The sequence below is a fragment of the Notolepis coatsorum genome (genome assembly GCF_963971535.1).
Source record: "Notolepis coatsorum genome assembly, chromosome: 4".
Taxonomy (NCBI): Eukaryota; Metazoa; Chordata; class Actinopteri; order Aulopiformes; family Paralepididae; genus Notolepis; species Notolepis coatsorum.
The window spans coordinates 60,017,767-60,042,246 of NC_140168.1; the positions used below are offsets into that span (position 1 = coordinate 60,017,767).

General features: G+C 42.5%; 1 protein-coding gene across 1 annotated transcript; it reads right to left on the minus strand.

Annotated features, from left to right (window-relative positions):
- Positions 1-1,403: 1,403 nt before the first annotated feature.
- ppp1r8a (protein phosphatase 1, regulatory subunit 8a) lies at positions 1,404-24,205 on the minus strand (the record flags this gene model as incomplete). Its single annotated transcript, XM_084312904.1, has 7 exons — positions 1,404-2,545; positions 5,205-5,269; positions 11,441-11,585; positions 13,941-14,158; positions 15,681-15,834; positions 18,762-18,822; positions 24,156-24,205. 7 exons carry the CDS (start codon positions 24,203-24,205, stop codon positions 2,186-2,188), a joined length of 1,053 nt encoding a protein of 350 aa, XP_084169030.1. The 3' UTR covers positions 1,404-2,185.
- Positions 24,206-24,480: the final 275 nt, after the last annotated feature.

Consider the following 24,480-nt stretch of genomic DNA (forward strand, 5'->3'; position numbering starts at 1 on the left):
ATTTACTATGGTACAGCCATGACAAAAGACATGGATCGTCACCAGTACCAAATTTGTACTTAAATAATACCATAGTATAATCCAATTTAAACCATGAAACCGATTTTCATGATGGTAGTAACCAAAATGTTTTTGAAATACCATAATACTATTTTCATAACACTATTATGCTAACAGGAGGCTAGTGGCATTTTCTCAGAACCAAAGATTATGGTATGAAAATGTTTAGAATGTCCTGAGATGTTAGTCATCAGCAGGATAGGCTTTTAAAAATCCGGAACCTTCCCTTTAAAAGGCTGAGCGAGAAATGGAAGCAGATGAATACATCAGACCAAAAGAATTAAATAAAAAAAAAAAACATCAAAACCAAAACAAATCACCTTCATCTTCCCCCCTCGTGCTTCCTTCCCCACCACTGAAGGCCATAGTCAGTCACAGCTTATAACAGAAGGTCTCTATAAAAGCAGCCCGGTTGTGACCTCGCTGGGGCAATTACCGCTCCATTTAAGAAGAAATAATATGTTATTCCTTTGGTCTTGGACAAGTCCAAACAATATATGTGAACATGAACAACTCTCCAAGAGCCAGAAAAAGAGAATCTTCCATTCATAAGGCTGTGATCACATTGGACGCCTTTTTCTTACACTCAAACACGAGGCGCAGCAGCGTACATAGAGAAGTGAAAGTGCACAGGGCACAATGAGCGATACAGCTGTACCACTGATTACCACTCAGCTACCTCAGCTAACGTTACATAAGTTACATACAATACTACCGTTAGCATTGATTGCTCACAGTCAGTTGCTGTTCATATCTCGTTGTTAGACCAGGTCGTACAAACAAGGTTTGTTGGAACCTGACAAAAATGTGCTTCTCCTCCATTATCGATTGGTTTGTTTTGCTGTCGATTTCTCTTCAGATACCTCTGATTTGTAATCCCTCCCCTCGGTTGATTTGATTAGTCCGTCAACAACGAGGTGACAATAGATGTTGGTGTGCTCTGCGACTAAAGTTGAAACTTTTTTCAACTGAGAGTGCCTGAAAAAGTGTCGCTTCAAAAATGTGAGGTGCATACAGTAGTTTGGAGGAGACGTGCGCCTGCCGCAAAAAAACGATTGAAAACAATAGAAAATAGTTTAAAAAAAATGCAGCCAGTGTTGGGAAAGTTCACTTTCTACATGAACTAGTTCAGTTCACAGTTCACACATTTTAAAATGAACTAGTTCAGTTCATAGTTCATCATAATTTTTCTTTTAACTAAAGTTCATGGTTTAAAAAATGAACTAGTTTATAGTTATTTTTTCAATACGTTGCTACAAGCTATTATTTGTCAAAATTATTGCCACAACCCATATAGAACCACAGACAGCAATCAGAATACTGGCATTTCCATCACACTGTGATTATTTATTATTTAAATTGTTTCCCCTACCATTGCCTTGAAGAGGTGGCCCGCGTCGCGCGTAACGAGTCTCTCTCTCCGTACGCAACACGCACACACCGAAACCTTTCGGTGTGTGTGTGTGCGCCCGTCCCAAATCTGGCACACTTTTGAACAAAGTTATACTGTGATAGAGCGCAGAGAATGAACGTGTTCACAATTACGTTCATCTAGCGGAAATACAGTACGTTCAGTTCACGTTCGCCCAAAATATGAACAACTTCATTGAATGCGTTCAGGTACATCACTGATCACAGCCTTGTCAGCCGCTTCAGACTTTACACCTTGAAGACATCACTGCTTTAAATGATAAATGGTAAATGGCTGGATTTATATAGCAGCTTTTATCCAAAGCGCTTTACAATTTGTTCCACACATTTTACCCATTCACTCACACATTCACACACCAATGGCAGAGGCAACCATGCAAGGTGCCAACCTGCACATCGGGAGCAATTAGGGGTTAAGTGTCTTGCTTAAGGACACTTCAACACGCTGCCAGGGAGTGGGAATCGAACCGGGAATCTCCGGATTACCAGACAACTGCTCTACCTCCTGAGCCACTTTCGCCCCCATAGCTTTAGCTATGTTATTGTTTTCTGGCCTCTGGCTTTGGGAGAGAGTTATTCATGTTCATACACCATTAATTGGATGGTCATACAAGACAGCAGCAACATATATAAATAGTTAAACGGTGTGGTATCCCTCTTGAATGAATATCATTTGCATAGTCCAGGAAAAAGGCTATATAAGGAGCGAGGGGGTGGGCTTCTTCCCGGGCCACGCCTCCTTGGCGTATTTCTTCTTACGCGGTTCATTAAGAGGTTCGGCCATGTAAGGTCCAGGTGTGGGGGCGGGGTGAAGGGTGACGGGGGCCTGCGTCGAGGCGGGGGTCAGGTCCACCTCTGGGGCAGGGTTGGGGAAGACCAGGGGCAGGCCCCCCAGGATGGTGGCCCCACCCTGGGCCGCAGCAGGGTGGCCAACGGCCTCATTGCTGGTGGGGGGAAGGTCTCCGTAAAGGCCGCCACTGAAGGGGAAGTTCTGCATCCTGCGCGCTGCTGTGTCCTCCAGGCCCAGCGTGGTGTGGCCCTCCATTTTCTTTTTCTGAGGAATATTAAAGGGGAAGTTCAGAAGTTTGGACACCCATTTCCTACACATCGATGATGTTGTCGAAGGTCAGAATCCTTTCTCAGCACAATCCATGCTGTGCTTCTGATTGATCGGCAACATCATTAACCTCTTAAGCCATATTTTCTGAAAATTCGTAGTACATACCCAAGTAAATGGAAGATTGCCCCACTTCTACAAGGTCCATGTTCCTGGTATCTAGGAACATCTATGGACCTCAGGGAATGTATCCCCATATGTTACTATGCTTGAGTAAATTGTAATGAACCAAAGGAGAATAAATTATTATTATTTTTATTTCTTTTTTTTCATCTTTGACGGTGAATAACACCATGCTAACATTGACCAGACGTGAACAATTCAGCACCTTCTTGAGATCAAGTGTACAAAAAAAATCTAAGCAAATGAATGAAAAGCAGATGATTTACAGGGTTTTTTGTAGATACAGTACTGAATTTTACGAGCCAGGCAATATGAAATATGAATATAGAATATCAGGCATATAAATTACTTTAACACATTCAGCGCCAGGGATTAGTCGGGTCCTTGTGGCTAACGTGCCACGTTTCCATTACATATTTTCACTGTGCGTCACTATGTTTGGAGAGCTATATCTATATTCTATATTGTAGCTATACTATAGTCATTTGACAGTGACTTTCTTCCGTCGAACATGCAAAAAAGAGATAATCTTTTCATGCATACGTTTGTGCGTTATCCCGTGGTGAATATAAGTATAGTTTAGGAGTGATCCGGGATCATTCCTGAAACGCTGAGTTATAGGGCGCTACGTGTATTCTACTATAAGCGTTGGCGTTTCTTGCCTGGACACGCTACTATTTCCAAATCAAATGTATATAATAGGTATTATGTTTCATCATGAATGTATGAAAGGGGGTAGGTTTTTTATGCTTTGATGGCCAGTAACGGCATTCGTGTTGAACACTACAGAAGCTGATCAGCTGGATCGATATCAAAACATTGTTGGATCAAGCTGAAATTTATGTCAGATAGTCCTTACCTTTGGTCGGGGGTATTCCAAAAAGAATATTCCAATTGTCTGATTGCGATTTCCAGTATTGGTGTCCATCTGGTCCCGGACATAATTTGGCACAACTTATGGATCGAGTGTGCCAGATGCGTTTCAGAAGTGATTGGATGAAGCAATTTACTCGGCTCCGTCTAAATATAGCGCCCGGAGACATTTGAGTGTAACACAGGGTTAGATATAAGGTTTCATATATATAAGGTGCGGCCGGTATTGCACTTTGGCGTTCTCAAAATCCTTTCCTATGGCAACACGAGGTCAGTGGATGAATAATGAAAAATATCGAATAAAAGAAAAAACGACCAAAACCCGAGATATCTCGAGTCTGGCGTCCAACGCATGGAGTTAACATTTTGGTGCCGAATGTGTTAATATGGCCAAGTCATATATATATGGAAATCTAATCTTTCCAATGGCAGAGTTAAATCTGGATTTAGTACTACCACCAAGCACCCGTCACAGGGCAGCAAAGACAGTGAATGAAATCTACTGTAAGTACAGTTACTTTTGTATAATGTGTGTGATTGTGATGCATTTTTTTCCTAGATGTTCACATAAAGGTAAAGAAACAATATTATACATTGTATTTTTTATGGCAATAACGTTGAAGTTTGTTGTGAAATATAAACACAAAAATCACGTCAGAAAAATTACGTGAAAAATAGTTGGACTTCCGTTGGTGGTCGGCTGGTGTGAGCTGGGTAGTGTAATTTTATGAAATTTCGATGTCCATCGAAAGCCCTGGATAAATTTTCTCCAACAGTTTCCTCTTTCTTATGACTGCAAGGATTTCATGAGTACTTCTTCTTCTACCGTCTAAATCATCCGTTTTCCGGTGCAATGCGCAGAGATTCTCATAAGCTCATATTTCCCTATTAACACTTAAAATCAGTGGTAAACAAACGTAGTGCTGAAAATATACACTTTGACTGCTGTTTTGATAGGGTTAGGGTCTTTACTCTTGGCTACATTTGAAAAAGAAACACAACATTACAGACTGTATCTATTTATGACGTGAAATAAATCTCTTACCGGTACCGGGCCAGCTTAAGAGGTTAAGTAGGAAATAGGGCTCCAAAGTTCTAAATGTACTCTTTCTTCTACATGTCAATTCCAAATCAAATTGAGGTGTAATTCAATCTACCAAAAGATTTTATTCAGATTCTTTAGGAAAAGTTATGATGCATTATAAAATCCTGAGAACAGTTTGAGGATGGTTCAATTTCCGCATTGATCTAGATGCATGGGGTTTTCTACAATGTATTTGTAGTACCTTTCAAGCAGCTTCGTAAATCTTTCACAAGACAGATAACTACAGTATATGAAAATGATGTTTCCAGATAAATACTGTGTAACCCCATTGGCTCCCACTAGCATCGCTAATCAATTCTAACAACCTCTACTTCCAAAGTTCCAATAGCCCAAAAGCCAAAACTGTGGCGCAAAAATGCTTTTTGGATGGACTGAAATAACCTCCAGTTTGGGACAAATCAGATCAAATTGGGTTTGGAGAGGGAATAGCATGTGAATTTGGTGACAGACTCTATGTTTCTATTACAGCAGACTACCATCATAATTCACATTTACCTTTATGGGAACAACGGCCGTCTGAATCATGTTTCTGAAGCGTCCTACGGAGGGATCAACATCCTCTGAGGAGACAGAGAGAGAGAGATAGAGAGACAGAGAGAGAGAGGATGTGAGAGAGACAGAGAGACAGAGAGAGAGGATGTGAGAGAGACAGAGAGACAGAGAGAGAGGGTGTGAGAGAGACAGAGAGAGACAGGATGTGAGAGAGAGAGAGACAGAGACAGAGATAGGATGTGAGAGAGAGAGAGAGAGAGAGAGAGAGAGAGAGAGAGAGAGAGAGAGAGAGAGAGAGAGAGAGAGAGAGAGAGAGAGAGAGGATGAGAGAGAGCGATTACTCGCTCCAAGCACCAGCACGAGAAATGGGACAATATAATAAACACAGGGGCGTGAGTGAGAGTGTGAATCATGTGAGCGGCCTAGAAGGAGTATACTTTCATAACAATGCTAGGATATCACACAGTAACGTTTAAAATAAATCTTTTAAATGCAATTGTGATTGGACACAATAGGGATTGTGTAAATGCAATTGTAATTCTAATTGAGTAGTTGACATTTTCTAGTTTTCTAAATCAGACATCAGATAATGTGAAGAAGTTTTGGGGGGGGCTGCATAAGTATATTTATCTCAATCCATAACATCTCATGTAGTTTTGGGAATATGTACTGTATTTTACATATCTACGCAGATATCATGATATACACACTAGTAGAGCAGAAATCAGTGCTCCAGCAACATCAATGAGAGAAGGTCTGATGAAGGTCCCATTCCTAACCTCACCCTTGTACCTGGCAGGGAAACGACATTCCACACAGTATGTAGTAACAGTAACAGTAGTAGCAGTAGCAATAGTAGTAGAAGTATTAGCAGCACTAGTACTGTAGCAGTAGCAGTTGTAGTAGTTGTAGTAGTAGTAGTAGTAGTAGTAGTAGTAGTAGTAGTAGTAGTAGTAGTAGTACAGTAGTAGTACAGTAGTAGTAGTAGTAGTAGTAGTAGTAGTAGTAGTAGTAGTAGTAGTAGTAGTAGTAGTAGTAGTAGTAGTAGTAGTAGTAGTAGTAGATTGATTGAAAACTGTATTAACAGATTGCAGAATGGGTACAGTACAGTACAGCTCAATACATAGAATTGTTAAGGGGATGCAGACCAGAGAAAGACTTTCGTCTTGTTTACATCAGGGTCCCCCATTTTCAATTCATCATAACATATATGACACACACGACATACAGATAGACAGTACTGCTACATCTATACATTTATGATGTACCAGATTTGCAAATACAGTACTGTTTGTGATACAAAAAGAGTCCAGAAAAGAGAGTATATACATTTGACGTAGAAACTGTACATTGGAGGAGGTTGGGCAGGTGGGGTGGGGTTGGGTGGGTGGGGGGGGGGGGGACTGTACATTGGAGGTGGTTGGGTGGGGGGGGGGGGGGGGGGGTTGGGTAGGAGGGGTGGGTGGGGGACACTGTACAAGCAAAACTGTACATTGGAATATTGACAAAACCATACTTGGTCATTTACTGTACATTGGAGGGGGTTGGGTTAGGACATTTACAGGGGCCAGTTTCGAATTGGAGTCTCCCGTAGGTGTTCTTTGAGAGTGGTTTTGAAAGTGGGTAGTGATTCACATTCCTTTACAGTTTTGGGTAGGGCGTTCCACATTGATGTGGCATAATTGCGAAACGTGTTTAGTCCCTTGTTTGAGCCGAATCTGGGTTTAACAGGGTATTCTTGTTTACCAGAGAGGAGATCCGGTACAAGAATCGAGTTTGTTGGTTGACTTTTTTTATTACACTGGATGCCATTTTGTCACAGGAAAGATTAGCCTCTAGGATGGAACTCAGGTAGGTAATTTCATCTTTCCTTGTGACAATATTGTCACCCACTGTAACTGAGAAGCCGTCGGTCTTGCTGAGTTTGTTATTTGAACCGAAGAGAATGGACTCTGTTTTGCCCATGTGTAATGATAGTTTGTTATCAGCGAGCCATATGCAGATTTTGCCTAGTTCCGAGCTGAGGGTTTTTTCAACCTGTAACTTGTTCTTGTCAGAGACCAGCAGGGCTGAGTCGTCCGCAAACAGGAACAAGTTGCAGTCACAAGCTGACGACATGTCATTTGCATAAATTAGGAACAGTAGCGGTCCTAGTATGCTTCCTTGTGGAACACCACAGCTCACTGGGAGGGGGGGGGTAGGGTACGTTTACCTCCACCATCTGTTCTCTCCCCTCCAGGTAGGATTGCATCCAGCTCACTGATAGACTATCAAAACCAATTGCTTTTATCTTGTCAATCAGAATGGTGATTGACAGTGTCGAAGGCCTTTTGTAGGTCCAGCATGACCATGCCGCAGTATTTGCCTCTTGTTTGATGTGGTCGTTTAAATAGAGAAGGCATGTGTCAGTGGAGTGGGATGTTCTGAAGCCAGATTGGAATTCGTAGATTAGATTTCTTTCCGCGAGGTACTTTTCGACCTGTTCGTATACTATTTTTTCCATGACTTTCGAGATGGAGGTAAGGATAGAAACAGGGCGGTAGTTGCCTGGGTCTAATTTGCTGCCCTTTTTGTGCAGGGGTGTTACTCTCGCAATTTTGAAGTCCTTGGGGACGTGTCCGTTTTATGGAGAGGTTTATTATGTGTGTGATGACTGGGGTGATGGCGGCTGCTGAGTCTCTGAGGAATTTGGAGGGGATGTTGTCATGGCCGGTGGCCTTGTTCGGTTGGAGGGCGCTCAGTTTTTTGAGTACCTCATCTGTTGTTACCATTTCCTGTTTGAAGTCGTCATTGTGGACCCCTAGGTTCTTGTAGTATGCTACTATGTAGTAGTAGTAGTAGTAGTAGTAGTAGTAGTAGTAGTAGTAGTAGTAGTAGTAGTAGTAGTAGTAGTAGTAGTAGTAGTAGTAGTAGTAGCAGAAGTACCCCTTCCCCCCTAGTCCGAAACCTTGGTGTCCTCCTTGACCCCACCCTCTCATTTGACCCCCACGTCCGCTCCATTGTAAAAACTTCATACTTCCACCTCCGCAACATTGCTAAAATCCGTCACTGCCTCTCCCCCCCTGCTGCTGAATCCCTCATACACGCCTTCATCTCCTCCCGCCTGGACTATTGCAACTCCCTCCTCACTGGCATCACCTCTCGCTCCCTCCATAAACTGCAGATGGTCCAAAACTCAGCCGCCCGCCTCCTCACTAACACCCGGTCCCGTGAACACATCACTCCTGTCCTCCACTCTCTCCACTGGCTCCCGATCAAACAACGCATAAACTTCAAAACACTACTCCTCACCTTCAAAGCCCTCCATAGCCTGGCCCCCCCCTACTTGACTGATCTCCTTCTTCCCTACCGCCCCACCCGTTCCCTCCGGTCCTCCTCCACTGCCTCCCTCACTGTCCCGACATCCAAACTCAAAAACGTTGGTGATCGAGCGTTCTCTCGCACTGCACCCCGACTCTGGAACTCCCTCCCTCAGTCCATCAGAGACTCCCCTACACTCTCCACCTTCAAATCTCACCTCAAAACCCACCTGTTCTCCCTTGCCTTCAACCCCCCCTCCCTCCAGCCCGATTGATGTCTGTTCCTGTCGCTCTGTCTTTTTGTGTTATCTCATCCTGTTTTCCCCCTGTTTCCCCCATGGTCACATGTTCATTTTTTGTTTCTTTGTTTTTACTATAACTACTGTCAGCAACTTCGGGTCATTGAGAAGCGCTATATAAATAAAATGAATTATTATTATTATTATTATTATTATTATTATTATTATTATTATTATTATTATTATTATTATTAAGTAGTACTAGCAGTAGTAGTAGTAAGTAGTAGCAATAGCAGTAGCAGCAGCAGCAGTAGTAAGTAGTAGCAATAGCAGTAGCAGCAGCAGCAGTAGTAGTAGTAGCCAGGGCTAGGCCTACCCAAATCGTTATGCTGGGAATCTTGAAATGTATATATAATGGCCAAGGTGTCAACGACGAAGGTGTCAATCGGCTAGGTGGCAGTGTTTCACATTCCAGGTACAGGCAGTAACCAATCACGCATAGGCTTAGGTTAAATAATGTAGCCAATCACATCATTCACATGATCATCCTGATCCCGCAGGCCGAGTAAAGCAAACATCTGCGTTCCGAATCTCCGCCTGCCGATCCTTTGTAGCGAACACCGGCGCGCTATTTTGAGTCAAATTTCAAAAAGCTAAATGGATATACGGTATTTTTCCAAGGCATATAAACAAAGTAATTTAGAAGCTGCACCGGGCTGCCCCTGGGCATAACTACGGATCACCAGAGGCTATATGTTGCTTTATCTTGGCATACAAGGGCTTGCTCTAAGTGTAAGAGGACATGATGAGAGTCAGAGTTCATCCAATTTTGCTGCATTAAGGTAAGACAATGGTTAATCTATTATTGGATGCCTTCATTTGAACACTTAATTTGCACTATATATTAAATGAGTGGGGCTCGCCTCGCATAGCCTAGTGGGTGTGTGTATTGACAAGAAAGGAAAAAATGTGCCTACCCAAGTCTTAATCTCACCCGTTGCCTATGGTAGTAGTAATAGCAGCAGTAGTAGTAGTAGCAGTATGGCAAGCCGTTTTAACATTTATTCCTGTTTTCTAGCTAGCTGGGTACCTAGCTAGCTCATTCACTCATTCGCAAAGATGACCTAGCTAGCTGGGTACCCAGCTAGCTCATTCACAAGGACACATTTGTGAATGAGCTAGTTCGTTAACCAGCTAGCTCATTCACAAGGACCATTTTGTGAATGAGCTAGCTGGGTACCAGGCCACGTGCAGGGGTGCAGTCGTAATATGGGCGGAGGCCAAACGGTATCCTATTATTATGCAAAGTCTAGGCACTTATCACCTAGACTTTGCATAATAATAGGATGCACGCACTTCGAAGCCCAAACGCCGTTTGACCGCGTTGCCCAGCACTGCACCACTGGCCACGTGAGCGGATCGGCGCGGGCGAGAAATCCGCTCTTCGCTCTTTAAAGCTTGGTCCGCTCCGCTAATCGCTCATGTTGACCCCGCCCCCAAGTCGCTCTCCGCTCGCTCACCGCTCACCTTGAATCGAGCGCTCCCCGCGCCACATCGCTCGGCAGATTTTAAATTTTTTTTTGGAGCATGGTGTAAATTAGCTCAAACTACAACAGTCTACACCCCTGGGCCCCTTAACAATTGTTTGTATTGAGCCGCATTGTAATTGTACCCATTCTGCAATGTTAAATAACGTTGTTTATCCATTCACTAGCTCTATTAAGCGATGATAGCTAGCCTAGCCACAATGCTATGGTCGCTGCCATTAACGTTAGCATGTAAGCTAACGACAACAACAATGGCGTCAAAACTTTTTGTGACAGGATGTGAGTGACAAAGCCTGAACAGGATATCACAGGTTCACCCTTCTCATTGGTTGAAAATGGCCTTCATGTTTGTACATCGCCATCTGTTGCTTTGGCATTGTACTACATGTATATTACATCAGTGTTAAACCACTGTGTGAGCGGCCCGAAGCGGATTGGAGCGGAGGAGAACTCTCGCTCCGGACGTTGCGCCGACCCATTTTAAAACCCACTCCTCGCTCACGTCAAAACCGCCCGCTCCGCTCCCCGCGCCGCTCGCGCTCCGATCCGCTCACATGCACTGCTGGGTACCCAACTAGCTCATTCGCAAAGATGACCTAGCTAGCTGGGTACCCAGCTAGCTAATGTGTCTTTGCGAATGAACTAGCTGGGTACCTAGCTAGCTCATTCACAGGAAGAATTTTGCGAATGAACTAGCTAGGTACCCAACTAGCTCATTCGCAAAGATGACCTAGCTACCAGCTAGCTCATTCGCAAAGACACATTTGCAAATGAGCTAGCTCACTACCTAGGTTGCAAATGTGTCAGCTAGCTGTGTACCCAGCTAGCTAGGTAGCACGTGTCTCAGCTAGTTAACTAGCCGGCTTTGTCCCATAGGCTTTACACAAGATTTTGCCTAAGCTAGCAGCTAGCTCATTCGCAAAATGATCCTTGCGAATGAGCTAGTTGGGTACCCAGCTAGCTAATGTGTCGCGATCGACTGGTTGGGCACCACTGTTCTAGGCCATTCTGTGTGTTGTATTTGTGTGTGTGTCTGTGTGTGTGTGTGTGTGTGTGTGTGTGTGTGTGTGTGTGTGTGTGTGTGTGTGTGTGTGTGGTTTGTGTGTGTGTGTGGTTTGTGTGTGTGTGTGTGTGGTTTGTGTGTGTGTGTGTACCTGGATTAATGACCTCCTCCTCCTCGCTGAAGGAGACACGTGAGCTCCTCCTCTTCCTCTTGGGCCTCTGGATGTCCAGGTTGCCCTCCTCGATGGTGAGGGTGGAGATGCGCTTATTGTGGGCCGTGTTGAACTCCGTCAAGTTCTGTCTCGAGAGTTGAGAGAGTTGGACGGTGTTATTCTTCCAAAAGTGTTATTGTTTTTAATCTATATAATTATTCTGGGAAAGAAACCGAGCATGACAAATACATGTAGGTGCTAAGAGACTTAATGAGTGTGCTAGCACATTTAAAGGGACACACCAAAAAACAATGCAGATTTATTTTGCACATGATCTCACACATATCCAAATTGTTAGTTTGACAGCTATTGAGAGTAAATTTATATGAATATGGCCACCAGTGATGTCATCGGAGACATTGAAACCTTGTGTCGTGTTAATTACAGCTCAATGAAGGTTGCAATAATTGGTATTATTTCATGGAGCTGTAATTGATGAACATTGAGTTGTACCCTTCCTGATGACTTGTCGTACAGAACTTGTAAGTCGCTTTGGATAAAAGCGTCAGCTAAATGACTAAATGTAATGTAATGTAATTAACATAAGGATTCAATGCCTCCAATGACATCAATGGTGGCCACATTCAAACTAATTTACTTTCAATAACTGTCAAACTAAATGAATGTGTGCAAAACTGTTTAGTTTTTGGATCAAATCAAATCAAATCAAATTTATTTATAAGGCCTGACAACACACGTTAATGTCCCCATGGGCCGTACATGTCTTCTTTAAACAAGTCAAGAAGAAAACATAACAATAAGTCAAGAACAGAACAAGAACACCATAAGGTCCAACAAATTTAAAATAAATGCAAATAAATGAAAAAATGCAAGCACTCCCAGACATACCCCACGCGAAGGTAAGGAAAAACTCACTAAAACCTAACAATAGGGAAAAATGCTCCACAGGCAGTGTGGAGGAGAGAAACCTTAGAAGGGCCATTCAAGGGGGGATCTCCCTTCTTAGATGTCAGTGATAGTAGTGTTGCCCCTTCCTGACAAAAGAAGCCACCCAACTCCTCGTCCAATCAACAGTCATCTCCCGCCTCGACTACTGCAACGCACTGCTCGCTGGCCTCCCGGCCACTGCCACTAAGCCTCTTCAACTCATTCAGAACACAGCGGCCCGCCTGATCTCAAACCTACCGAAGTCGGCCCATGTCACCCCACTTCTTAGGGACCTGCACTAGCTCCCCATTGCTGCATGAATCCGCTTCAAGGCCCTCGACCTAGCATACCGTGCGGCAAAGGGAACCGCTCCCGCCTACCTCCGGTCAATGGTCTCTAACTACACACCCTCAAGACCCCTACGCTCTGCATCTTCTGGCCGCCTCAGACCTACTCCTATCCAAGCTCCGGGAGGGTCATCAAAGAGAAGTCGCCTATTCTCAGTCCTTGCCCCACAATGGTGGAATGAACTACCCACCCCAGTTAGGACAGCCGAAACACGTCCAATCTTTCGCCGTCGACTAAAGACGCACTTCGTCAACCATTATCCCAAAAAAAAAAAAAAAAAAAAAAAAAAACGAACCTTACTGTCATGCACTTGTCCTAATAAACTAACCTACACTGTAGCACTCAACACTTTGATGAACATTGTTGCTCAGCTGATAGAGTTGTGCCCTTCCTGATGGCTTGTCGTACAGAACATGTAAGTCGCTTTGGATAAAAGCGTCAGCTAAATGACTAAATGTAAATGTAAATGTAAATGTTGCAGACTAACAGTTGGTAAGCATGCACTCAAGTGTGTAGTGAAACACAGATGAGTGCATGCAATAGCAACTGAACATTTTGAAAGATTAAAGATAGAGCTGATAGCGATAGCAACTGAACATTTTGAAAGATTGAAGATAGAGCTGATAGCGAATCTATTTGAGGCACAGGGGCGGCGCAAAGAGGGTCCTCTCCGTCTTATGTCTGGATGTCTGGTATTATGTCCAAAATAAATCAGCATTGTTTGGTGAAGTGGGAGGGGAGGTACTACCACATAATAGGGGGGGGGGGGCTTCATCTTATCTGAATGAAACTGTACACATTGAATTGGGATACAAAATAAACAATCTTTTGTATTATGACTTTTAGATATTTTGTTATTAACATACACAAATGAGCAAACACCCTCTAGTGGCTGAATGTTATCTATAGCTCCCTTATGGAGCAGCGTGACATGGAGCAGTACCTTCCTAGAGTCACTATGCTTTCGTGGTGAGCACCTAAATCAAATATTGGACATAGAACATGTAGTAAATGGTAAATGGCTGCATTTAGCGCTTTTATCCATTTATCACATCGGGAGCAGTTAGGGGTTAAGTGTCTTGCTCAAGGAGGAGCGGGAATCGAATCGGAACCTCCGGATTACCAGACGACTGCTCTACCTCCCGAGCCATGTAGTAGTAAACTTTTTCTTTTATAAAATAAAAAATAGACCTCCTCCACATACCTCCAGCTCTGTCTCCTCCTCCGGCAGCCCCAGCAGCCCTTTCAGCTCCTCGTCCTCCCCGGCCTTCACCTCCCCCGGCGCGGCGCTGGCCGTCGTCTGGGGCTTCTCCCTCAGGGTGTACGCCCGCGTGGACGCCCCGAACGACATGGTGGAGTCGATGGGAACCTGCTGGGGCTTGTGCGGCTCCAGTCGTATGCGTCCCAGGTGAGTGCCATGTGCTGCAGGAAGAGCAACACGACTAGGGCTGTCGATATTAACACGTTCAATTTGATGGGTTGTTTGAAGAAGAAAAAAACGCAAATAAAAGAATTAACGCGGTTTAATCACGTTACCCTTTTTGACCAAAAACACCTCCCATAAAAGAACAAGCTGGCGTGGGGAGCAGTGTGGTCACCTTCCTGATCCCTCTGACGTGAAAACCAGTAGAATGGACTTTTGGACCAAGTTGTATGCGTGTCGGTGTTGTAGTCGAGTCACTACATCTCGAGTCCGAGTCGAGTCTCGAGTCCCCAGTGTTCAAGTCCGAGTCTGAGTCACCAAAGAAGAGCCCGAGTCGAGTCCGAGTCCAAGTCATCAAGGTTGAGTCCACTCCACTCTGGCAGTCAAAGAGCTGACGTACAAATAAAAAAAGGTCTACATTAAACATAAATGACAGCTATTTACTTTGTGACACAATAGCCAAACAAATGCACTAGCCATCAATATCTTATGCCAAATGATTAGGGCATATTCACTTTTTTTTTTTTTTTTATTATTATTATTTATTTTGAATAACTGTATTTATCAATTTACAAGTCTGAGTCCTCGTCTGCACCTTCCGAGTCTGCATGTAGTCAATGCTTGAGTCCAAGTCCAAGTCAGAGTCATCAGTGTTCAAGTCCAAGTCGAGTCACGGGTCCTGAAGTACTACAACACTGATGTGTGTTACTTCCACCGAAGTCTGGAGGCCGGCCGGGACGCGTGCCTGTTCGCTCGAGGAGGAGTTCATCTTTGCTAATGATGCTAGTGGTGTTAACCCTTAATCCACAAACAGATCGCCTGTATCCTAACTCTATGGGATCACCATGCAGCGCGATTGATGACTCGTGTGTCGTGCGTTACATCAGCAGCAGCTCCAGATGCATTTCACTATGTATTTATTATTTACCTTAATTGCAATTAATCACAGCCTTACATGTGATTAATATATATATTTAAAAAAAACTATATATTTGACAGCCCTAAAAACATTTGACCCCCAATTTCTTCCTATTTTCACTTTTTACTGTTTTGTATGATTGGATAACATCTTGTGATTACACATATTTGAATGGTGCTTATGGTGTGTATAGAGAGCGGGTGGCTGGAATATTCATTGTATTCTCATGACATGACATGACATGTTCTACCAATAATGGCCGCGGTTGACTTTTCATGACAATCACTTGTTCATTCAAACAATGGGTAACAGGTCTACATGAGGAATGCTAGCAGCACCCACAGGTCTACGTGAGGAATGCTAGCAGCACCCACAGGTCTACACGAGGAATGCTAGCAGCACCCACAGGTCTACGTGAGGAATGCTAGCAGCACCCACAGGTCTACGTGAGGAATGCTAGCAGCACCCACAGGTCTACATGAGGAATGCTAGCAATGCTAACAAAGGTTGTTTAGTACAGGGTACAAATGTAGCGATAAGTGCCTGGTGAAAACAACAACAAGGTTGTGAAATATCCAAATATTCCTTTCATATGTACTTACTGCTGTCGAGGTCTATTAGGAAGACTATCTTTAGATGCCTGTGGTAAACCAAGGCTGAGTGGACCCGCGAACAGGATTGGTGATCTATCGTGAAGTCGCACACGTCTGGATTACGCCCGAACAGGTAGAATTTCTTTTCATCGATGATCAACTTCTGTAGAGGGGGAAAAGGGGAGCGTCCTCAGCCGGGTCAGCCATACTATCTGAGGCCGGCTTGTTGTCATGATAATCAAAACAGAATTCTTTCTATATTGATATGTATATCAGGCGGGGGGAGGCGCGACACATACAAATGAATGTTTATTTTTAAAAGAGCATGACAGTCCAGTCGGACTGACCTTCATCAGACCTTCTCTCATTGATGTTGCTGGAGCACTGATTTTGGCTCTACTAGTGTGTATATCATGATATCTGCTTACTGTGCTTAGATATGTAAAATACAGTGCATATTCCCAAAACTACATGGGATGATATGGATTGAGATAAATATACCTATGCAGCCCCCCCCCCCCCCAACGTCTCCACATTATCTATCTGATTTAGAAAACTAGAAAATGTCAACTACTCAATTAGAATTACAATTACATTTACACAATCCCTATTGTGTCCAATCACAATTGCATTTAAAACATTTATTTTAAACGTTACTGTGTGATATCCTAGCATTGTTATGAAAGTATACTCCTTCTAGGCCGCTCACATGATTCACACTAGACCTCGTGTGGCATCTGTAATTTAATACAAGTAAAAGTTATATAAAACCAGTTTGTACACCAAACCATTTAGATCACATTAGAGGCACGGTCACAAGGTGTCATTTAGGATTCGGGCGGCCTGTGCGGCCGCCGACAGCATATCTAGTTTGTTATGCGGTTTGGTGGCTTGAAGCCTTTTTACAAGTAACGCATCCGCGTTTCCGGGTTCCCGTTTTGCGCTCTGATTGGCCAGGTCATGTGCAGTGTTGGGACTAACGCGTTACAAAGTTACAGTAACGAAGTTACTTTTCGCCGTTCTAGTACTCTAACGCATTACTTTTTAAATTCAGTAACGTTGTTACCATTACTAAATGGTTTGTTAGTTCGTTACTGCGTTCTTTTTATGTAGATTCATACCGAGCGTCCTCCTGACTCCGTTTGATTTCGCCTGCGTTTGTTTTGTTTACAATAGAGAGCGTCTATTTCTTTCCGTAGCCGCATTTCTGGTTTCCGCATTTCTGATTGGCCACTGACTGACGTTCTCTGACGTTCTCTGACCAGAGAGCGTCAGTCAGTGGCCACTGGCCAATCAGAAATGCGGAAACCAGAAATGCGGCTACGGAAAGAAATAGACCCTCTCTATTGTAAACAAAACAAACGCAGGCGAAATCAAACAGAGTCAGGAGGACGCTCGCTATGAATCTACATAAAAAGAACGCAGTAACGAACTAACAAACCATTTAGCAACTACTTGGAGAGATAATTAATATACAACATGGAAACGAGATAAAGAACATGTTTGAGGGGCTGCTGGAGTCAGCTGGACTAACGTTACTACATCTCGACCACCGCAGACTTTGGTGAGTGCAATGTGTTCACTGAAACTCAAGTTGATCAACGGATTTTGACTGTACGAAATCTGCCAGGGAATCTCATAATACTAATCAAACAATATAAATATAGTCCTTTCATGCACAATTGATATCCTAACTATTCTAACGTTGCAATGCTTTGATTGATATCTTAAACAACGTTGCAACTTGCAAGATGGTTATAATGAAACGCTCCGGCGACATCAAGGCTGTTCCTTCAACCGGCGCACTTCTTATTATATCGACTCGGGACAACATTTGTTTGTGTCAGATTTGTGTTTGTATCTAGACCACATTGCTTAGCAGAGTTCGGTGATGTGAATGGAAACTGTCAAGTTGATCAACCGATTTTGAGTATCTGGGGCATGGGACTCGGGAGCAATCTTTTTTTTTTTTTTTTTTTTTTTAAATAACGAAATAGTTACTTTTCACAGTAACTCATTACTTTTGGGTGTAAGTAACTAGTACAGTAACGAAGTTACTTTGAAATGAAGTAACTAGTAAAGTAACTGAGTTACTATTTTTCAGTAACTAGCACAACACTGGTCATGTGACATGAGCGCCAATCGTGGGACGGCAAGTTTCTACACTGGTTAAGCTTAGGCACTCTTCGAAGTTGGTTAAGGTTAGAGTTTGTCTTAGAGCATGGCGATAGAACGCCAGGTAGTTTGCAGGCTGTCCGACGCGGAAATGGGCAAACACGCTATTGGGCGCACATGTCACATGACCTGGCCAATCAGAGCGCCGGAAATGCGTTGTAAAAAGGCTACACACGGTTTGGTGTGGCGTTAAAGGAACACGCCAACATTTTTGGAAATTAGCTTATCGTCTTCTCCAGAGAGAGACAAGAAGATATCAGTTTCCTCTCTGTGCGTTCAGTAGAAGGCTATCTGGCTGCATGTTAGCCTAGCTTAGCACAACGAAGGCAAGCGGACATGACCGGTTAGCCTAGGCATTGTCCAACTAACACCTCTCCCGAAGGCTAACCGGTCATATGAGCTTCCATTCATTGTGCTAAGCTAGGCTAACATGCAGCTAGATAGCTTTCTACTGAACGCACAGAGAGGAAACTGGTATCTATCTTCTTGTCTCTCTCTTGAGAAGATGATAAGCTCATTTCCCAAAATGCTGGCGTGTTCTTTTAAGGTGACATTAGAATAGGTTATTCCAGACTGCAGGGGTACTTATTTATGGCATATTTCTTCTCCACAAGGAGCAGCATGTTTGGGTATCATGTTCGTGCCTGTATGATAGAACTGGGCAATATGGTCAAAATCAAATATCACAATCTTTTTTACCAAATACCTCAACACCATCAACATCAATCGGATTATCCGATATGTGATTTTGCATAACGTAGGGAGATATTGTGATATGTATATATTGATATTACATAATACAAATAATTAGGGCCTAGTCCTACATTAATTTCTTCCATATTACCAAGCCCTAATACTATACTAGTCTTCCTAACATCCAGTGAAACCATGTAACCAGCTGGTTAATGATCTTACCTCCACTAGTTTGTCTCCTTTCACCACATCCAGGTGGAGGCCCGCGGGAGGCTTTCCTGCCCTGATGACAATAAAAAGGATGACAATCAACACACACATTGCGTTTATTATCTATTCTATTTTATTATTTGTATTTTTGCACAATCATGGCATGGCCACCTTCATTTCACTACATGTCTTGTGTATGTATATGACAAATAAATCTCTTGAAAATCTTGAAAGTTAACTTAAAGAGTACAACGGGTGACTTCAAAATCATTTTCTCACTATACAATACAAAACAGCTGCCAGCTGACTTTCAACAGTGCAAAGTTACCCAGAAGCAGTTAGCCTATGTGATTGACATGTGACCTTCTTCACTGTGTAGAAAACTGTGTGGTTATCAGCTCTCTACTCGTGTGTTTCTTGTGGAGCTAAACAACTGAACCCTTACACTGAAGAACTATATGTCTGTTTTGAAATTTCTTGGAAAGCCCATGTATTTACAGTTGTGAAGTTAATCTAAACCACTTGGTGTGAGAATTTGATACATCACAAGAAACTACCCAACCACGATGGTCTTTAACTATGAGTGAACACAACACTCTTAACCTACCATCTTTAGAACAATTAGGAACAATTGAAAATATTGTTCCTCTGATATCTTAAAACAGACTTCTATGGTTCTTCATCTGAGGTACTCTACTAGTACAGTCAAGTTCATTTTGATGCGTTTCACATTCATTGGACATTCCTTTAATTATTGTTTGGGATTTTGTGGCAAGGCTCATCTCCTACAGGGCAAGGACAAAGCTAATCACTGCTTGATTGTGGGGAAGAATCAGGGCACATTCTGACAGCAGTGTAAAATACAAGCCCAGATGCTATTTACTGCCATAAACGCTCAATGAACCGTGTTCATAAATCATTTGTTGACGCTTGGCTGACGTCATTCAGTCTCAGCTCACCATCACACCATGTGATGCAAAGGGCAACATTGCAAAGCAGTTCCTGTTTGGTCTTGGTAGAGGTGTATTCATTAATCATCCCATTTACTTACTTACTTACTTGCTAGAGTGCAGAACCTTATGTGAAGCACAGTATAATTTAAACAAAAGACAAAGACAGACACGTTCAGGAACATTACCATTAGCCCCTAGAGAGTGTGTGAGATACTGTAGGCAAAATTTAGAATGAGGTTAATTTATTTCGTTTTAATGTCCCGTCTACGAAGACGTAAGGGATGTAAAACGTTTTTTAAATGTTGATTTTCTTGAGCCGGATGAATATGAAAAACTTTATTTAAGTCCAAGCTATAATCTTCAATTATGTAATGAAATTATGGAACACCACAACAGTATTTTTGGTGTCTTATAAACCCATGAGGGTTGAACATTTTATGTGCATGATGACACAAAATAAAATAGTCAATCAATCAATAAATCACAATCACTTACACTTAGGGCTGTACCGAATAGTTCGAAGCTTCATTCATAACGTTGACATTCGGATTCTAAATCAACATTCCAATTTGAATTTTTGTATTTAAAATTTTTGTATGTGTCTATTCATTCTGTTTAAACCAATGGGGTTTTTCTTCACAGTTACAGATAAAAGATTAGGCTACACTAATATTATAGTATTATACTATTATAGTATATGACTCGTCATAAATATTTAAATAAAACATTTATCATAAATGATGTAGCCTATCTGCATCTGCTTGGCGCTCCATCAAGACGTCCCCATCACCTTCGTACCAACCGTGCCCTTATTGGATTATTTATGTTGACGAAACTGACGAGTTATATTCATTAAAGAAAGTTGATTTAATAAAAAAAATACAAATTTAATCAGATTAAACACTTTATTCAAATTGAGGATTTTTTACGTCATAAAATATGACGACAGACACTCGAAGCTTCATTTGAAAACTTCAATAGAAGCTTCTAATGTAAAAAAAATTATAATTTACATTCGGTATAGCCCTACTTACACTCTTGTCCAATCGGAGAGCTTTACAGACCGATTCGGGTATGGTGACAGACAGATGGGCCGGTATGACAAAGGTTAAAAAGTGTCAAATCAGTGTCAGTCACATGTTTACACCCATAACCCCAGGGCTACAGTAGCGGGTGATGTTGACTTGTGATTTGAAAAGGAGTACACTTAATTTCCACTATGTGGAGTGGCAGCGAACTCGTTTAGCCAGTTAGTTTAAGACTGTCTCCCCTTGTAGCATTCAAAACATGATGCCGCGCCTCCTCCTTGGCCAGAGAAGAACCCAAGAGATTTCTGTCCTCCAAACACAACTTGTATGTATAATCAACTACAAAACACACTGTAACCCAAGCCTTGCTCTAATGAGTGGCCCCTGTGCAGCTCAGCGGGTTGAGGCCTGGCATTAACACTGCCAGGGTTACGGGTTCAATTCCCACCACGGCCACGCCCATGCTAAAAATGTATATGCAGCCACTAAATAGCGTGTGGACATAATAGTCTCATGAGGCCAGAGCCACCAGACCCAAACTGCACTGCTAATTTGAGGTCAGCAGACCAACCACATCTATGATTGGTTGTATCCGGGGCCACTGGATTCCAGCAGTGACATTTTGATCGGTTGTAAATGGTGATTGATGTTTAGCAGCTTCTTCATATATGCATATATAACAATTATGCTTATTGTCTGTGTAAGCATTGCCACAAATGACACAGTCCTATGTCCCATTGTTTTTGCGAGGCATCTTCTAAGCCAACGTTGACAATGTGACCTTGTGGTTTACATTTACATTTAGTCATTTAGCTGCCGCGTTTATCCAAAGCGACTTACAAGTTCTGTACGACAAGTCATCAGGAAGGGCACAACTCTATAAGCTGAGTTACAATGTTCATCAAAGTGTTGAGTGCTACAGTGTAGGTTAGTATATTAGGACAAGTGCATGACAGTAAGGTTAGTTAGGGTTAGATTATTATTTTTTTTTTTTTTACTTTTTTTAGATAATGGTTGAAGAAGTGCGTCTTTAGTCGACGGCGAAAGATTGGGCGGGTTTCGGCTGTCCTAACTGTGGTGGGTTTGTTGGTACTTTCTCTAATCATGTACACACATTGTGCCAGGTTTTGATTTTCTTAAAGGTGCACTATGTAGTTTTGTTGGAGTCATAACTGAATAAACAAACTGTCCTCAGAGGAAACCTGGATCCGTGGAACACTGTTTGAAGCTAGAGAGCTACCTGAAAAGTTACTATTTCACTGCTGTCATTTACAATGGTAGGGCCCGCAACAGAAAATGTCTTTTGCAGGCTCATCAAACAAATTTAGTACACCTTTAACCCTTTCACTACCACACTACAGGTTAACCTTTCACTACCAAACAGTCTGTAGTGTGGTAGTGAAAGGGTTAACCGTATGTAGTTTGGTAGTGAAAGGGTTAACCTTCTGTAGTGTGGTTGTGAAAGGGTTAACCTTCTGTATTGTCACAGTGAAAGGGTTAACCCTTTGGTAGTGAAAGGGTTAACGAGTTACAAGACATACTTTGCTATCCAGCATCCTGTTCTACCCTGTTCTATCAGAATGTGGATAATGTTTACATGCTTTCCATGCCAGCAAGAAAGTCAAACCCTGGTAGACTTAGTGAACACATGATAAACAATAATTAGACCCCATTAGCTGAGCTTGCATAATATCAACCAACTAGTCAAAGAAACACACGAAAACTGATTATATTATAGCGGATGAGACCGTTTGCTTCTGTGTGGTGTGACTGTGAGGTGAGAGAATTCAGAACTATGCATATAACACTTACACCACTTTTGATGACAGGGAGTCAGGGACCATAGCCTACTCCAATTCACTTTTTAATGTGGTTAAATACCTCCCATGCTGAATATTATGCCCACTGGAACTCCCAATATTCTCTGATAGGGCAATGACATCAATAGCTCTAAAATAACATATTCTGGTGGTGCTAAATGGTCCATTGGCGTGGCAGAATGCCATAGCATGCTCAATGTATTATAAAATGGCAACCAATACCAAATGCATTTTGTAACAAAAATATATGACTAATTGGGTGACAGGAGTGGCTAGCCTATACCTAGATCAAAACCATTTTCATTAGTCTATATGATTAAAATAGACATGTAAAATGTTGCAAACTGTGTGCTTACTCATGCTGCACTGAGATCATAAGGTCACTGATATCAAGACCAGGCTTTTAAATACACTGACCACTTGCACCTTGTTTACTGGGGCTGTGACATTTTATCTGGGATGACACTTCCACCAATCAAGATACACTACGCGACCAAGGTACCCATGTACATGTCAAAATACTTCCCAAAGGTCAGTGAATACCACGATCACAACACCAGAGGGAGCTCCACAAATCATGTAAAACCCAGATTCGGATCAAACAAGGGACTAAACACGTTTCGCAATTATGCCACATCAATGTGGAACGCCCTGCCTAAAGCTGTAAAGGAATGTGAATCACTACCCACCTTCAAAAACACTCTCAAAAAACACCTACGTGAGACTGCAATTCGAAACTGGCCCCTACAAATGTCCTAACCTAGTTGTACAGTAAATGACCAAGTAAGGCTTGGTTAATATTCCAATGTACAGTGTAAAATGTGTGTGTGTCCCATTCCCAACCCCCCCCCCCCCTCCAATGTACAGCCCTCACCCAACCCACCCAACCCCACCCCACCCAACCAACCTCCTCCAATGTACAGTTTCTATGCCAAATGTATATACACTCCTTTTCTGGACACTTTTGTATCACAAACAGTACTGTATTTGCAAATCTGATATGTCATAAATGTATAGATGTAGCAGTACTGTCCATCTGTATGTCATGTATGTCATATATGTTATGATGAATTGAAAATGGGGGACCCTGATGTAAACAAGACGAAAGTCTTTCTCTGGTCTGCATCCCCTTAACAATTGTATGTATTGAGCTGTACTGTACTGTACCCATTCTGCAATCTGTTAATAAACTTTTCAATCAATCAAACAATCAATCAAGTATTTCAATGTTCATGGAATGAGGGGATGACTCAGAATCATAACGTGCAGTTACAAGAACTTACATCTTTCTGGTTTAATCATGACATGCTACACACCGGTACCGCTGCAGAACAACCAATACACTTGACTTGACACTTTACGATGCCAATCATGCCATTTAATTTATTATCACCATATACCGAACCCTGCACTTAGCTAGCAGTGTTACTGGCAGTAGGAGCAAGCTCTCCAAAAAGATCAGGTTACTCGTTAGCGACAGCTAGCAAAGTCGTATCCAATGCAACATGCTTCTGACATCGATGGACCATCGACTACTTTATTGCATGCATGTTGGAATACCGCCGTCTAGAAATGCCGATAACATGCATGCCTCGCAGCCCTTACCATGACGGGCACTCAAAAGTAGGTGTGTTCGTGCTTGGGTTGGCTGCCATCTTCACCCGTTTCCCTTTGAATTGTGGGAAAGTGAGGATACGCGGGCAGCCGGCGTATAGACATGGGGACTGTAGTCCATTATGGGAAAAATGAGGTAGCCTATGACCCATTTCGATTCATTCAATTTATATAAATCATGATGACAGACACATGACTCATACTCAAAAATAAATGTGAAAATAAGCAAGTGAGGCCAGTTAGGCTACAGTGAACACAGACAATTACTGTACAATAATATTAGCTTGAGAAATCACAATAAATCAAACAATGCCAA